This window comes from Ambystoma mexicanum, chromosome 2p (assembly GCF_040938575.1).
Source record: "Ambystoma mexicanum isolate Mex_15411 chromosome 2p, UKY_AmexF1_1, whole genome shotgun sequence".
Classification (NCBI taxonomy): domain Eukaryota; kingdom Metazoa; phylum Chordata; class Amphibia; order Caudata; family Ambystomatidae; genus Ambystoma; species Ambystoma mexicanum.
This window is the reverse complement of record NC_090923.1, coordinates 1,457,284,143-1,457,301,675: the sequence shown is the minus strand read 5'-3', so window position 1 is coordinate 1,457,301,675 and position 17,533 is coordinate 1,457,284,143. Positions and strand designations below refer to the sequence as shown.

Below are 17,533 nucleotides of genomic sequence, written 5' to 3'. Positions count from 1 at the left end.
TGGTTAAGATTGTGTCAGTGGCTTTTCCCAATGGTTTTATCAACTTCCAAAAGTCTCGGGAGTTTCTATTGTTGACGTGTTTTAACATGGCCTCCGAGTCCTGTTGGTAGAGGGCTTGGCGATAAGATCTTAGTCAAGACTTGTAGCTCTTTAAAGACTTTCGCTCAAACTCTATTTGATTCGGTGTTGTGTCGTAAGGCTTTCCTTTTAGCTTTGCGGACCATGTTGCATTTAGACACCAGAAGAGCATCAAAGGTGTGAGTGTGGAGGGTCTCCTCTTTACCCGTGTTCTTGGAGGTTAGGTTGGTGCTTCTGAAAGGTTCCAAAAGCAGTCTATAGTCTACTTTGGTGAATCTTTCAAGTTCTTATAAGATTTTGTTATGACTTTGATGATGTTCTGAGACAACCGTAGGCGATTTTCATTGTCTGCGGTTTCCACAACCGCCAAATAGTGAAGATTATGTAGATTTGTGGATGACCATTTTATGTACAGCAAGTTGTGGTCACTGAGCTGTTTGTACAACGTTTGTTTCGATCAAGTTGGGAAGAAATGGTTGTGAAGCAAAAATGTAATCGATAGTGGAATTTGACAAGCCTCTCTTCCATGTTGGAGTTTTACGGTTTTCAGCCAAGAAGATAGCCGTGTTGAATAGGTTTCTTGCTGACATTAGCTTAGACCACTTCTTCCCGGGTAGATTAGCCTGAACGGCTGTAGTTTCTTTTGGCTCAGTCATACTCTGAGAACAGTTGATGTTAAGGTCCCCACAGATCACTAGGTCTGCGCCCTTCAAGTCGGAGTATGAGAAATCCATTATAGATGTCACCAAGTCGAATAGAACTTCTGTTCGGATTCCCTTTGGATTCCAATATATGTTGGTAATCGGGAGGGACGTGGTGTAATACGTTCCGGTGCAAGGGTCTGTACGGGACCATGAAAGTAGAACCGCTAGGACAAACGGTGTTTCCAGAAGTACTTTTTCGAGCTGTAAGCCGCTTCCCAGGTAGACTGCAATCATCAAACCAGAAGTAGGACAACCTTTTTCTCCTGACATCGCTGGTGAAAAGGCTATTTCGAAACCGTCCAAAATTGTTTTTTCTTTAAGCCACAGCTCTTGAAGACACAATGTCGTACGCTCCCAAATTGATCTCGCCGGGGGCCGTTAAGTGGAGAAATCCCATGGTGTTCCAGCAGGCTAAAGAAAGAGTGGAAGTGGGAGGGATTTTGTGTTCACGAGTTGATGGCTATTTGTGCAGTCTTGTTGTTAATGCTTTCGCAAGCCACAACTGCTTCTGTAGATCTGGTCTGTGAGAATCGGCTTTCCCCGGAGCTATTGCTTTCCGCAATGACACCACTGAATCTTTTTTGAGGGCCTTTTAGCCAACGAGATGAGTCACCCCTTGTTGGCGAGAGGCGACTTTATCCAATCTACGGCGTGGAGACCAGCTTGCTCGAGGTCAATCCAGGGTTGAAGTTGTGTCTGTCTGTAAGACACTTTGTTGACGGACCACCGTGCTTTCTTGGAACGAAGCGCGAGACGCATCCCCGGATTGGTGTCGTTCTCTTCGGTCTTGCAGTAAGCACGGATGTTGATCCTGTAGTGACGACAAGGTGTCCTTTTCTAAGCATGTCAACTCAAAACCTTGTTTGTACAGCATGTCAGAAGTCGTTCTTAACAAGTTATCCACCCCTTTTGCCGCTGTGTAGAGAAAGCAGGAGGCTTTTTTTCCTTCATGGGTTGGTTCGACTGTCTTGAAGTCTTCAGACCTAATGGTTCTGAGCGATGAGAGGCTGTGCAACAGGTTCAATACCATATGTCTGTTCAACACCATGTATTTTAAATTTCCAGTTCGTTGTCGCAGGATGAAGGTGGGACCCACATTGATTTTAGAGCCCTTGTTGTGATGTGGCTGGCCTTTTTGTTTTGTGGAGGACTCCTTTGCTCTGGGCTAGAGCGTTGATTTCGCTCTTGAAACTTGTAAGCGCTTGGAGAGCCATAAGCATGGCCCTCCCTAGTTCTGGTCGTGTGGACCCTCGTAGTATACTTTGAAGATGTGTAGTTAGTTGTTTTGGTGCCCGGGGACCTTTGATTACTTTCTCGTCAGTGCAACCTAGAAACTGTCGTAGGAGAATCCGGCAGGTTTTTAAATCGCTCACTCAATGATGGAAAACGGCAAGGGTCGACTTGAAGCATCGTCGGAACAAGACTTGCCGCTTGTGCTTCGACCTTTGTTTGACTAACGTTTAGGATTTCAAGATGTTGGCTGAGTTCCATGGATTCCTTATGAGCAAGGAAGTCTTCCACTGTGTGAAGAGAAAGTTGTTGGCAAAGAGCTTCTTCCTGGGGGTTCAAAGCTTCATTTGAATTCGCACCTTCAGCACCACTTGCTCGAAGTTCTTTTTGGCTTATCACTGGTGGATTCGCCTGGGACTTTTTGCCCCGGTACAGCTGGTTTAAACGTGTTGGCGATTTTTATGCTTGAGGGTGTTGTACTTACACTGCCATTTGCAGGCAGCCTAACAGACGTTGGTTTTTTCGAGATGACCTGTCTTTCCGGCTTTTTTGATGGAAAAAGAGGAGGGTCGTCCAAGCACGTCACCTCATTGTCCAGAGGTGTAAGTAGGATATACTTTGTTTTGTTTCCCGAGTGACATTCCGAACCAGAGGGGCGAGTCGAGGATTCTTTGGACTGCGATCCACTCGGTTTGAAAAGATTTGGTTTTGGATTTAGAGCCCAGGGCTCTGTTTGGGTGCTTAGGTCTGTGGTTGTCCGGGGACCTAAGTTAGTTGCTTTCAAAAAGTTTTCACCAACGAAATTGGGCTGGTTTGTGTCAGGCAAAGTACACAGATAATTTTTTCGATGTTCCAAGGCGTGTATATAGCCTTCCCAGTAGATGAGCTTGGCGTGCATCATTGTAAAAATTGAAGAATGGTCCTTGAGAGTGTCGTTAATGGATTCATAAAACTCACAAAATGGCGCGAAGGCTATAGTGACTGATGACATTATAGCAAAAATATCAGGTTCTTTGTTGGAGTATCTTTAGAAGTGCTGTATGAAAAGTCACTTATCCTTCTGGGGTTGGAAATGTGGGGAGACGAAGGTAGCGGGGCGGGCCGTAAATGTGTGGGAGGCTGTGCCATGATTGACCTAGTGAGGGCACCGAGTCCAAGGGCTCTTTGAGAACCGCGTCTAGATTTATTGTATAGGGCCGTGCAGCAGAGTCAGGAGAAGTAAGTCTGTCGATATGAGCGTGGGAGTCCTCCGACGCATAGGACTTGAGGTTGGTAGGCCTGAGAGGTCCAGGGTCAGGGGTTGGCATGCTGGAGACTGCTCCTTGCCCAGAGAGGAGCGTTCATTTAAGGATTCAAGATGGATTTTTGCTCCTGACGTTACAGGAGGAGAACTTAAAGTGGGTGCTAGTGTGGGTGAAGGATTATCTCTTATGGACAAGTTGGTGGAGGGCTCCTACTTTACTGGTTCCGTTGTGTAGTTTTGTATCACTGTCGGGTCAAAAAGCCCCAATTCCACAGTCTGGGGAACATGGGAAGATGGTTGAAGAGCTGGGGCACAACCAAAGTGCCATCTTGGACTCCTTGATGGCTCTCGGATGGGGCTAGGTAGATCGTTTGCATTTTGAGGGGCGTGTGGTGGCCACAAGAGGCTCAAGGAGTGCCTCCGATAAGTCTGCATCTGAAATCCCGACCGGTCCATTCTGCTTTCATTTGGTCTGTCTTCGAAAAAAGTTTTTGAGTGAGTTCTCTAAGACGACACTGGTTGTAGTTTTGGACAGTAGACCTTTCTTGTATGGCTTTTTTCTGTAAGATCTCTTGCTTTGAATAAGTTTCTTTACTTGTGTAAGAAGGACCAGTAAGCGTGTCTTGCAGGTTACGGACTGAGCCGCAACGCTTTGCTCCCACATTGAAATTCATCGGAGGTCTGGGAATTGCCTCCGAGAGCACCGCCCGTGGCGGGGAGACATGGATATCCAAATTTGAGTCATTAGAACCCTGCCCCAGTTTAGGGAGGGCAGTGGTCCTAGATGGAACTGACTACTCGTATGCTGGTGAAACTTGCTTGTGGATCATCGCTCACACTAACTGGCAAGCACTCGGCACTTTCCTCATGGCCCACACTGGGGCACTGTGGGGAGACTCCAACAAGTGCCTCCTGCTCCATCTCCCTGGTTTGTTCTCCGAAGCTGGGTGAGTGTTCCAGGTCCAAACATTGGGACTCAGCAGGGGACTCGGCGGGGAGACGTTCCCCTCCTCTTTTGCTTTGTGGCGCAGCATCGGGTGCTTCACGAGCGGCTGCGCCTGTCGCTCCGCTTTCCTCCGTCCGCAGCCCACACCACTCGGCGTGGGATGGATGCTCAACGCTGTTAGCGAGTGGGGAAGTGGCCGCAGCCACCAGAACCCAGTCTCCACTACCTCCAGATCTGCATCCCGGAGATTCCGATGAGGTAATGGGCTCACCGGGGCAGGCGGGGGGAAGCCCCCACTTCTGCCTCATGGACAGTAATACACTGTAAGCCATGGGCTGTCTGTTATCTGACAATTTGCTTGGCGGTTGTTTAGGTTTGAGCCTTTGTTTCTCGGGTTTAGATGGCTGCACACGTTCCAAGGGGGTGGACAGCTTCAAGTTTTGAAGAGTACCCGCATGCCATTTAGATGAGGGTAAGGGACCTGATTGAGGTAGAGGAAACGTGTTCATGCTCGATGTACCTGGAGTACCTGAAATAGCTGGGACAGGTCGGAAACTTCGAAGTCTTCGCCGCTCCTCGTCCTGACTTGGCATGTTGGCCAAGGCCTCAGGGGGCTTGCCTCCAGCTGCCCTATCTGCCATAGACTGCCAAAGACTGTCACTCTGCATCCACTCCGCGTCCCGCTCCGCGGGTTTTGTGGGTATTTGTAGAAAACTCTGCCTCTGGTAGCAGCAACTGGAGACAGACTCTGGCTCTGAGAATGGCTGCCAAAGACTCACTCTGCACCCACTCGGCCTGATATGGCTTTTATATCAAAGGTAGTTGAATTCCAAACCTCATGCACAGGCTCAAAATATAGAAACACTTGTTAAACTTTTTTTAATTGAATATTTCTTGTTTGATTGACCAGCTCTTTGAAATGTTTGCAGCATAGAAGTTAAGGTAAAGTATTTTGGAGTTAAAGTGGACAAATCAGAGATATGCACCCTCAAAGCGTGTTTTCTTGGTGTCTATGGTAAACATAATGCAAAAAAAGTGTTCAACCTTTTCATTCTACGTGAAATTATCCATGCAATTTCACCTTATTTGGCATGAGTGCAAAATACGATTGAGCTTTCATGGACTTACAAATTAAGACAATAATGATCCGTTCATGGCAGTATAACATATCCGTGACATTTTGGGTTAGAGTTAAAAAAGAAAGTTAGTGTTTTGGGTCCTTTAGCAGCCATAATTCAACCAGAACCATGCAGTGCTCACGACTATTTGTTGTTTTGCTTGATAAGTACATCATTCATATTTTGCAGTTTGTGGGCTTGGTTTTATCTTTGCCTTCTAATTAAGGTGGCCCTACGTAGTATTACACACCTTTCACAAACAACAAAATGTAATAAATAGACTTCAGTTGATTTTTAGATTTCTATCACATAAGAATACTACAAATAGAAATGTTCTAAAATATTTTATTCCAATACACAATTGATCATTCTACATCACCCCATTCATAAATCTATTAAAATGAATTACAGAACATATTCAATACACAGCTAATCGTGACCGATCACTTCATATACTCTTTAATAATTTTAAAACAGCAGTTTAAGGGGAAATGGAGGAACCGGAGAACAAATGTCGCTGCAATTGTTCGACATCTATTATCTCCATTTCATATACAAAATTTACCATAGTATTTCTGGCGACCACTTTAAAGTGCTGTACAGGCCAATTGTCTGACCATAGTTGCAAAAACGATGCACAGGATTGACTTGATTAATGGGGTTTCTTACACACAGTATTTCCCTAGTAAGCATCAAATTGAACCTGAATCGAAGAAATTGGTGTCTCCATTTCGAATTTTGAAATTTAATTGGATATGAATGCAACTGACCCAACTTCTTAAATTCCTTGGAAAATTCCTGATGCAATTTATATTTCATTAAAGTCTCCCATGTGTTAACTCAATTCCATTTCCAGAGACTCTAACTGTCTCCTGTGTTTCTACAAATTGCAATGAAATTCTAGCTACCCTTTTAGGTACCCCTGATCAATCGTAATGAGGAGAATTGAAGATCAAAATGCATCAGAGTATAAAACTTAGAAATCAAACAGGCTTTTCAAATCGCATGACCGAAACGGGTACAAAATTAGGGAGTCGAAGGACTGCTATGCATAATCTACCTTCCAGATAATCCATTTAATTACAATCGCACCACAAGACCGCCTCCATACTATAGATTAATTTAGGTATCGCCTTCATCTTGTAATATTTTGCCATGGGTATAGTTGAAAATCTTCCATGTTTAGCATGCAACTTCGACTTAGTTGAATCTATCTTAGTTCTCAAGTGCGAAGTTAGTGCAGTTTTATTTAATTGACTAAACAATTGGATTCCAAGATCTAGAAAGTGGTCTGTAATCTGAAGTGGAATGTTATCAATAATCCATTTGTATTTATCTTTTTATAGGCTAACCTTCTCATGACCTTCGTATTGGACTTATTTATTTTGAGGTAATTTATTTTTGCATAGTCATTTAAAGCACCAAACAACCTCTGCAATCCAACTTGCCTACTGTTGAGAAGAAGTTGATCTGCATATGCAAGGCTAAAAAAATGATGAGTATTAAGACATGGGGAGCAAATGTAGAAGACTCCAGTTAATCTCCTAAATCTGATGGATAAATATTGAAATGGCAGGGCACTAAAATGCAGCCCTACCTTAGAATTGGTTAAAATGCTCCTACAGAGATCACCCTTTTGATCCAAACGTACTCTGATGCAAGTACCTATATGTAGGTTGATCCAAATACTTGGGTCAAGGCCCCATTTAGCCTACTTTCCCCAAGGTTTGCTACGGTTAATGAGATCGAACACCAAACAAAAATCAGCAAAACCCAGGAAAAACTGGGTTTCAATTGGTTTGGATGCTTTAAGTAAAAGTAAGCTAAGTAGAATTATGCTGCTTAAAGTCTTGTTAAGAGTAGTACCTGTATTTTTCCGGAAACTGTTTGATGCGTCTCGTCTGAAAGGCCCATTCTTCAATCTTCACTAATAATATGGATAAAAGTATTTTACTATCCACGTCTTGAAGAGTAATGGACCTGTCATTTAGAGGGTCAGAACGGTTACCCTTTTTAATAAATGGTTACTAGCCCTATTTTTTCTGGATCATTGGTTTTGGATTAGGGGTCCTACAATCTTCAAGATGGGAGGTTCAAGTTGGGAAAAATATTTGAGAGGATTTATGATTTAATCTAGCTTTTTTTTCCCATTTTTAATTTTTGTTTGGCCTTTTTGCTCGTTGCAATGCTCTGCTCTTGTACTAGAGGGGAAAATGGTTGTGCTGAGTGCTCATTGACATTTTCTGTAGCGACCTGTTCTATAGTCTCTACAGGTATAGCAGTCAGCTCAAATTTCTGGGATTAGCTTGGAGAACGAGTCCTTCCATCGAGGTGGGGGTTTATACTTCTTGGTTCTTTCGTGCTATGCACATCAGACTTTCCCAAATTCACTTCTGGGTCACTGTCATGCATGCTGGACGTGGTCCTACCTCCTACGCTGTTAGAACAGCTAGACCGTTCTATTCCAAATGGCGGTTGTTCGATACGTTGCCGGGAAAACGACGTTTGCACTTTTCACGTCGCTAACTTCACGTGTATTCTGCTTCGTCACGTGAACTACGGCATTACGTATTTAAGCAGCGTGGAAACTTCACTCGCTGCTTCTGATCGAATCATTTGGCGTTGTGTAGCTGGACCTCCGATCTGCATCCTTGCAGGTTACTACAGCTACTTTTTGGGCCTTCTATAGCGTGTTTTCCGCCACACGCTGATTCCTGGAGCTGTTTGGTTGCGTGTAAATCCACACGCGCACGTTGTCTTCAAACACGGCTGTCCTGGGCTGCGTGAATCCTGCTCGTGTGTAAATCCACACGCGCACGCTATCTTCAAGCACGGCTGGCCTGGACTGCGTGAATCCTGCTCGCGTGTAAATCCACACACGCACGCTATCTTCAAGCACGGCTGGCCTGGACTGCGTGAATCCTGCTCGCGTGTAAATCCACACGCGCACGTTGTCTTCAAACGCGGCTGTCCTGGGCTGCGTGAATCCTGTTCGCGTGTAAAATCCACACGTGCACGTTGTCTTCAAACACGGCTGTCCTGGGCTGCGTGAATCCTGTTCGCGTGTAAAATCCACACGCATACTTTGACTTTAAGCACTGCTGGCCTGGACTGCGTGAATCCTGCTCGCGTATAAAATCCACATGCGCACTTTGTCTTCAAGCGCTGTTGGCCTGGACTGCGTGAATCCTAATCGCGTGTAAATCCACACGCACATGCTATTTTCTTCGCGGCTGTACAGAACCGCGTGTACTTTGTTTATACCATAAAAAGAGCGCTATTTCCAACTCCTGCACCTGTGATATTAACAGGGGGATTGATTCATTTCTATACATTACTCTACGTTGGAAGGAAGCTTTTCAAGGATTATTGGAAGGTGACAGTGAACAGTACTTTGGACGCTATCCTGTGGTGCATCAACCCGGTATCTAGCGTGAGCCTCGTTCCGTTCGGGATAAGTCTCCCTTACTAATCTTCCCTTCCTTGTCGTTTGTTCTACCTTGGATTTCCTCAAGAGACTCTGCTGGATTCTTCTGCCCTAGACTCAAGGTCAGTGTGTGCATTCATGTCATTTTCTATTCCATCATACTCAGGTTGGGGCAGTTATTCATGATACTTTATTTTGTTCTAGGCTGACTTCCTATACCTTACCCACGCCCTTTCCAGTGATCCATCGCTCTGCCTGTTTTACCAGTCAGAGAGTTGTATCATTTGGAAGGTCTTAACTTGACTTCACAACTATCAAATCGTGTGAACAGGGATCCGGAAGACCCTACCACCTATATCCTTTTGAGTACCGTATCCTTTTCAGTTAATACTTTGGTGCTCTCTGACACCCTTGATCCAAGAAGTTGTAGAATAGTCTGCAAAAGCTCTGTATGCCGTTTAGCTTCCGTCCTAATGTTGTATGAATCCTCATCGATGTAGCATGTTTAATGTGGATATCTAAGCAGGACCCCAAATTGGACGGCGCTCTGGAATACCACATGTCGCCGTGATCGGATTATACAAGCTTGAAGACTATTGCACTAAATATCTGCCTAGAAAGAAGGTGGAATTGACAAAGAACTTTGACATGCTTACCGTTCATTAGTTTCTAGGGCAAGAGGACTTGTTTCTTTGGCTGAGTGAGTAGATTCTGTTACATTGACAACGCTTTCTGTGGTCAAAGCTGAATTGTGCAGAGTAGGATTTTCAACTTGACAGACGTGGCTCGGCCCTTGTCTTCCCAAAATGGGTTCAAAGTCTAAATCTTTGTTTTTATTATTGGAAGTCGGTTATCTTTTGCAATATTTTGCTACAATCTTTGCAGACTAACTGTAATTAAGTGGTGATGCCATGCGAGACAACATGTAGGGGTTGAAATGATTAATGGAGAAGTCCCATTGGAAAGAGGAGGCATATATACTGTTATCGTGGGGGTGCGACTGTGCGCAAGAAGCTGTATTATGTCCTGTTTTGAGAGGAGAGTTCCCTGATTTAGTAGAGCCTTTAAAGGAGATGTTAAATTGTGTAGCACCATGACCACTTGGGACTCCAGTCATTGTACATGGAAAAACAACCCTGCAGACAGTTTGCTACAGAAGTGTTAAAAGGATGGGACCTTGCTAGTTTCTCTTACTGCAACCAACTGCAGGTAACTGCACTCGCTGCACTCTGTGCCGGGACGGTAGTTTTGTTCACCTTCTCAATACAATCCAAGGTAGGTTAGGACACACAACCAGGCTCCAAAATAACTCCTCTGCAGCTGTCTCGTGCAGTTTTGTACATGAAAAACAACCATTCGGGCTGACCTTCACGCAACGGTTTTCACCAAGCTGATGGCTGTGGTGGCAGCAAATCGACAAGGAGGGTGCGGGGGCGGGGGGATTCACATTTACCACTACCTGGACGATTGGCTGATCATAGCCCGTTCACCCGAACAGGCTCTGGAACATCTGGACAGGACCTGTCCTTCTCTCCACAAGCTGGGCTTCTCCCTCAACTTCATGAAGTCCCACATGGCACCTTCCCAGAATCTGCAATTCATTGGAGCAGTCCTGGACTCTTCCTCAGGAAAAGCTTTGCCACCCGAGGTGAGGGCTAGCCACATAGCGCGGTTCCATGTGTTAAAATAGCGGCAAAAAGGCTGTGGTTTTGCCGCCGCAATCCATGTAAAGGATGCCGGGGACACCCCCGCTCCCCTTAAATGGTATAATGGGGTACACCTTTACCGGGTCAAACCACTGTATTTTTGCTGCAATTTTATTACTGCATACTCATAGCGCAGATGGTAAACAAATTTCAAAGTGCCTCAAATCTTCCGGCCTTCGATTTTCAGAGGTTGCTCAGTCTCATTGCATCCTGTAGTTTTTCTGGTGCCAGAGGCTCGTCTGAGAATTAGGTCTCTTCAGCAGTCACAGTTCTCCGTCAGATGACTGATTTGGTAGGAATCTTGAACAGGGTCGCCAAGGATCTCCAGTGGTGGTCTATCAAGGAGAATGTGTTGAAGGGGGAACCGTTTTGGCAACCATGGCCAGAGATTACAGTGCTTAGACACCTCTCTATCGGGTTGGGGAGGTCACACCAATGGTCTAACAATCAGCGGACACTGGTATCCGTCGGAGTCCAAACTGCATATCAATCTTTTGGAGCTGAGGGGAATCCTCCTAGCGCTGACAACCTTCCTGCCCTTTGAATGAGGAAAGTGTCCCGATAATGACAGACAACACAGTGGCCATGCATTACCTTGAAAAGAGAGGTGGTCTAGGATCACTGCCTCTGTGCAGAGAGGCAATGCAGCTCTGGTTTTGGGCACCGCAAGAAGGAATCTCTGTCGGCAGTTCATCTGGCTGGAGAAGAAAACACATCAGCGGACGCTCTGAGCAGGCAGAGAGCAGTCTTCCACGAGATCTTCACCCTTTGGGGAATACAAGTAGACCTGTACGCGGCCATTGTCAACCGGCAGTTCTGCTCCAGGGAATTTCCCCCGAGAGAAGCTCAAGGGGACGCATTCGTAGTGGACTGGGAATTTCCACTTCTGTATTTGTTTCTGCTGATCTGTCATTCCTCATTCCACTGCCCTTTTTCTAGTGATTCCAACCACTAACTCTGTCAGGATCGGAGGATCCGCCTTCTCAACCTTGGCCCCAACTCTTTGGAACTCCGTCCCCCCACATTCGACACATCCAAGACTATATCACCTTCTGTAAAGCTCCAAAAACCTGGTTCTTTCCGTAATGACGACTATGACCACCTTAGGCGACAAAGGCCTGCAACCAGATGACAAATGCTCAATGAGATTGCAAGCAATGGCGCCACTGAATACGATTAGGTCAGTACTAAACAAACGAGAAATGGAAATCGGGAATAGCGAGCTCCTCAGATTAGAACTCCATCCAAACACTCGCCTCGCATATCATCATGCTTACTCTCTACTCTACACCAACACACAATTAGAATGCAGCTACACTCCTCGATCAATTTCGGCCTAGCTGCTCACTTATGAACATTATTCCACGAACACCTCATCATTCTAATAAAACGCAGCTACATACCACGAAAACTGGCCTATCTGCACACATGCGTCCTAAACAGACCTAACGCAGCCATAACCCAGTCTTGGTGTCAAAACTCCATAATGCACACATTCAACTGATAACAAATTCTAAAACACATAATGCTAGGCTGCAGCTACCATTAGGCAATTGCATTGACTGCCCACATAATTAGTGCACCCAAGCACCCTATGACACGTTACTTCTCAACTGACCTGGACTACGTTCCCCAAGGGCGTTCAACCTACCAGCGCTTTGAGGTCATACCAATGATATATAGAGCACTATAAAAATGCCAAATAACATAACATGTTCTCAGGTGGCTAAGTACATTTCGGAAATCCATGATCCCGAATGCCTCGGACTGGGCCAGGAGAACGTAGTACCCAGAACTTCTGGAAATGTCCATCTGCCCTTGAATTCATCTTCCACATAGAGAGGTCCTTCTCTCGCAAGAGGGGGGGGGGTCGCATTCTTCATCCATAGTTCAGGACCCTTAATCTCCATGCATGGTTTCTGAGGGGTTGAGGTACAAAGATTCAGACCTTACGGAATGGAGGTTTTGCTTTCGGCCAGAAGGCCAACAACATTTTGATACTGCTGCAGTTGGAACAATTTTTGCACCTGGTGTAGAGATAAAAGAATTGATCCATTTACTTGTGATACACTGTTGTCTTTTCTACTTCATTTAACCCATCAGGGATACATGATGTTACAGCCAAAGCTATCTGGCTACGCTGTCCATTTTCAAGCTTTCTCCAGAGCAAGGTTCCTATTTGAAGGTTTTTAGTCATCCAATTTCTGAAAGGGTTGACTAACATCTTCCCACTGGTTCGTTTTATTGTTAGTCTGGGATCTCAACCTAGATTTAAGATTCCTGATGGGTTCTCCATTTGAGCCATTCCGTTCTTGTCCACTTAGGATGTTGTCTTTGAAAACTGTATTCTTAACAGCCATTCTTTCTGCTCGCAGAGTGAGTGATCTTCAGGCCTTGTTTTCTAAACCACCATTCAGTCTTTCATAAGGATAAATTAGTTTTGAGGATTTGTCCTCTTTTCTGCCCAAAATAGTGTCTGAATTTCATGTGACACAAAGGATTCTTACCAGCTTTTTACCCTCCTCATCCATCTAAAGAGGAGGAGAGATTACAGATTTGACCCTAGAAGAGCCTTGAGCTTTTATATCAACAGGGTTTCTAAGACTATTTGTTGGCTATGCGGGCTACAGAATGGTACAAGTGGTTACTAAACAAACGCTATCTCAGTGGATCATACTATGCTATCGGAATGTTACAACCTGGCTGGGAAAGAGGTTCTCGAAGGTCTAAGAACCCACTCGACAAGAGGTGTAGCCTCTTAAGCCCTCCATAGAGGGGTACCGCTACAAGACCTCTGCAGTGCTACCACCTGGGATTCCGTGCATACAGTTATGAAATATTACTGTTTAGATTCCCTTTCGGGCTGGGAATCCAGATTTGGGAAGGCTGTGTTGCACAGCATAAAGCAAAATTGCATAAATCCAATTCTTCCTTCCCACCGCCTGCAACACACTGCTATGGGAGAATATCAAAGATGAGGAATATGTGCGAGGGCACAATCCATTCAAAGAACAAATTACTTACCCCTGGTAATGTTATTTCAACTGGATATTCCGCCCACGTATTCATCACCACTCCCATCCTTCCTCTCTGCCAAGGAGGAGTTTGTGGGGTACACGTTCCACTCGTTCACGCTGCAGTATTCTTATCTTCGAGACTGCTGTGCTGGTGAGAGGAGAAACACGAACTGAGGCAACGGAAGTATATCCAAGATGAGGAATACGTGGGAGGAACATCCAGTTGAAAGAACATTATTACCAGGGGTGAGTAATTTTTTTCTTCTCGCATTTGCACATGCTTCACCAGAACTCATCTTGCAGAGTTAGCTACAAAGCTCTTCCTCCAAACACAATTTTAAAGTATTAGCATTTCCTGCACCCCACTGTAAGCACAAGATCTCCCTTCTCTAGCACTTTGTACAGCGTTGAGACCTAAAGAGTGATCAAGACCAAAAGTGTGCCGACTCTGGGTCTCTTAAAACGTCGAGTAGCACTGTGATGCACACGTAGTGAAACTTAACAGACGGTTGCCTACACTTTCCAAATTCCGATCAACCCAGCTGAAACTTGAACTTCAAAAGAAAGCTGGGAATTCTCAACCCACACATCTATCTTTAGTGTCCCAGCCTTAATCCAATCGGTCTTATTGATCTGTGCCCTTAAAACAGTATTGCTCTAAGACGGCACCTTGCTATGTTGTAGTATTTTCCCCCCAACCCCCACCCCCTCCTCCATGTCCAGGGCTGCTTTTAGGCTCTTCAGCCATATGTACCACAAAGCAAACTGGGCTGTTTAAAATGACGTATGTCCATAATCAGATGAAGTCCTTTACCCTGAACATTGTTCTCCCCTTTTTGTTATAGGAGGAGGAGTTCAAATGGTTGCTACGAGAAGAAGTGCATGCAGTCCTGAGGCAGCTTCAGGATATTCTGAAGGTAAGTGCAGAGTTCCTAAAGCGGCCATCTTCTTAGTCTGCCCTCGGTGCTATAGCTTCCTCTTTGGCTGTGCCCTGTCTTGCTCTCTGGCCGCTGTTATGTTACCTGAACTTATAGAGCGCACGGTCGCCCAGAAGCATCATGGCGCTTTTGTTTTAGTGAACAGTAATATTTGCATAGCTTAATATGTGCTACTTTTCTATGACCTTTTTAATCGTTATTACTGTCCAAGAGCTGCAATTACATGGGGTATTAAAAATGAGGTGAGGTCGGTGGTATTCTCTTCACCAATGGTTGAATGCAAGCCTGTCTTGAGCTGCCTGCATTTTACCCTATAACTCGGCAGCAAGTGCCTTAGCCCATTGTACTATCTTGACAAAGAACAGATGCTGAGAGCATGTGCTGCAGATGACTACTGATTTATTCCATTCAAAAGCTATGACAAATTCACTTTAGTCTCCGGTTGCTACACTTTCTATAAAATGGACACTATTGAAACCGGCAATACATATGGCCATAGCTTTACTATACGGCAAGGAAAGCCATTTATTTTGAGTTTCATAGTAAACAAGTGACTGCATGGAAATGATGTAAGTAGTAGATTAACGGTGGCTTAGCATTCTGGTCAACTGCTGATGTATCCTTTTGATAGCGAAGAGTTACACAGCTGAAAGCAATAAAGGCGGCCACATGACATCAGGCCTTTATCAGCACAGCAGTTGAAATCCTACGTTTTAAGTTTTACCCACCAGCTGTCCGCTGAAACGGGGCCAAATATCTGTGGTTGTCCAGCTACAGTTGAACATTCTTGAAGAGTCTCTGCTTGGTCGTTACACGAAGGCGGGCCCCACTCCTTTGTGCGGCGCCTTTCAGCAAGCGTTGAGCAAGGCGATGGTCTTGAGTCTATGAAGGCCTATCAATACAAAATGTACCTTTTTACATCTCCACCTTTTTAAATATACGGAAAACCGCAGTCCTGCTATTAGTGCAAAAAGGGTCTTTCTCACGCTTTACTAGAGTGCAAGCCCTCATTGCACACTAACGCACCTCGCCGAGGGCGTAGCCTATTGAAGGAGAAGGCGGCGTGTGTATTTTGCCTGTATAACTCTATCAGTGACTGACAGCAAACACCATCGGTCATGCTTGCGAGCATGGCCGCTGTTTGTCCGCATGCACATACTAGCGGAGCAAGTCAGACGAGCTGGCGGTTACATTTCTGCATCCTTGTTAACCTCCATCGTAGGGGCAGACGCTAGCAGAAGAGTGTCCTCCTTCCAGCAGGCTGGCTACCTCCCCCAGCCACTCTTCAAGAAAGTGTGTGTTGCCCTTTATTCATATGTGCTGCTTGGGCATTCGGCTTTCATCGTCTGATGAAAGCAGTACTCCTGGTGTTGAAGGAAACCCAAACTGTTGGCAATGCTCTGTTGCAGTGCTCCCCATGCTCCGAGTTTGAGGGTCGCAGGGGAGTATCCAAACTGGATGAAGGGTAGAGGGGCTGGGAAGAAGCAGGGGTGCGAAATGTGGGGAAAAGTCCTGTTTATATTTTTTAATGGGGAGAATCTGGTTCCCCCCAATGTGTGGTCTTTGGGTTCAATGCTCTGACAATACCACTGCAATGGCAGCAGGTGTATTTGTAAAGTGGAGGAGCGTAAACCTGTTCACTGAATTGGCTCAAGCAAGCGTGCCTTATCCAATCCTGTAAGGTTTATGTGCATTTCTTCTCCTTTTTATTTTTTTAAATAATACATTGAAATCATACTTTTGGCTCAGGAGGATAGCTCAAGGGCAACTTGCTCGCCTTGGAAGCAAGACCACACAGAGCAACACAGGTTCGATCCCCGGGGCCGCGCTTAGAAACTTCTTGGTATTAAGCGCCTTATAAATAACCTATCATATATCACATCATACACATTTCAGAAAAATGTCATTTTTAGATTGTGCACTTGAAATGGTTTGTGTATTGCCCTGCGTAACCAATAGATGCCAGGTCACCAACAGTTTGCAGGAGATTTTTCCAATACATTTCCAGGATGCCATGGCACACAATATGTCAGTATGTTCCCTATAAAGCCAGGACATCCAGTGCAAGAACATATTCGTGTTGGCTTAGCCCAATATTGCCAGTTCTGCAACTGTAAATTCAACACTTGTGATGGCCCTGCCCCAATACACCACTATTTGCCCCTGCTGGAACATGGTTGTGATGGCTTTGCCCCAACATGCTAGTATTTGCCTCTGTAAGAACACACTGGCGATAGCATTGCACATTGCTGAAGTATTTATGCGAAATTACACTGGAGTCGCCCTCACTACACGCGCACACAGGACCCCGTCCCCATACGCACGACCCACAGAAAGTCTTCAGAGGAGTGTCAAAGTTAGACGCCCTACCAAGCTTTCTACAGCCCAGGTCTCATTGCCCTGATGTGCAGACCTTCAATTGGGATAGCGTCCCAAGATGAGGGTCTACAGTGATTTTGTCTCAGAAAAGGACAGCAATCGTTGTGTTCTACAGTGCTCCTGAAATCAAACTTCATGACACAATGAGTTACAGGGGTGGACTGCACCCTCCAGCCGATTATGTACCAGCCAGCACTGAGGTAACAGAACAGGGATAGTGGGGTAGGGCAAGAGAAAGTGGTGGACGGGGATCGAGAAGTATTTAACAAAATAGTGCATTTTGCTGTGTGCAGCAGCACCCTTCGTCTCAAGTATACAGTTGGCAGCACTGCAGTTCCTTCAATCTAATAGTTTTGAAAAAAAAACACAAGTGAAATATTGTGGACAAGCTGTACTTGCTTACTGTACTTGCTTTCACTATTTTAGTGTAGAACTAGGGAGCACAGTGTGGGGGCAGAGAGAGAGGGGGGGGGGGAAGCGAGGAGAGAGAGGGAGACCGACCTCCCTCCCCAGGCCAACTCAAAACTATACCACCATTTTAAAACATCCATGTCTTCCATGACCTTTTAGGTAACCTGGAATGATGAACCAGAACTTGGGGCCCGAGTATCCTCCTCCCTCCAAGCTCATGAGCTTGGATGCTATCCTGCTCAGAACGTTCTGCATCTTTCTCCTGAGCAGCTGCGTCTGCCATGTATCTTTTTAGTGTCAACTCTTGGGCTTTGTCCTTGGTCTCTAGTTTGGACT

The 17,533-nt window shown here is 45.3% G+C and overlaps 1 protein-coding gene across 1 annotated transcript in view; it reads left to right on the top strand.

Annotated features, from left to right (window-relative positions):
• The window catches only part of ROGDI (rogdi atypical leucine zipper), a 475,356-nt gene that overhangs the window by 159,770 nt on the left and 298,053 nt on the right, over positions 1–17,533 (top strand). The window contains exon 2 of the mRNA XM_069646031.1: positions 14,315–14,386. Coding sequence (XP_069502132.1) covers positions 14,315–14,386 — 72 coding nt within the window. The remainder of the gene's footprint in view (positions 1–14,314; positions 14,387–17,533) is intronic.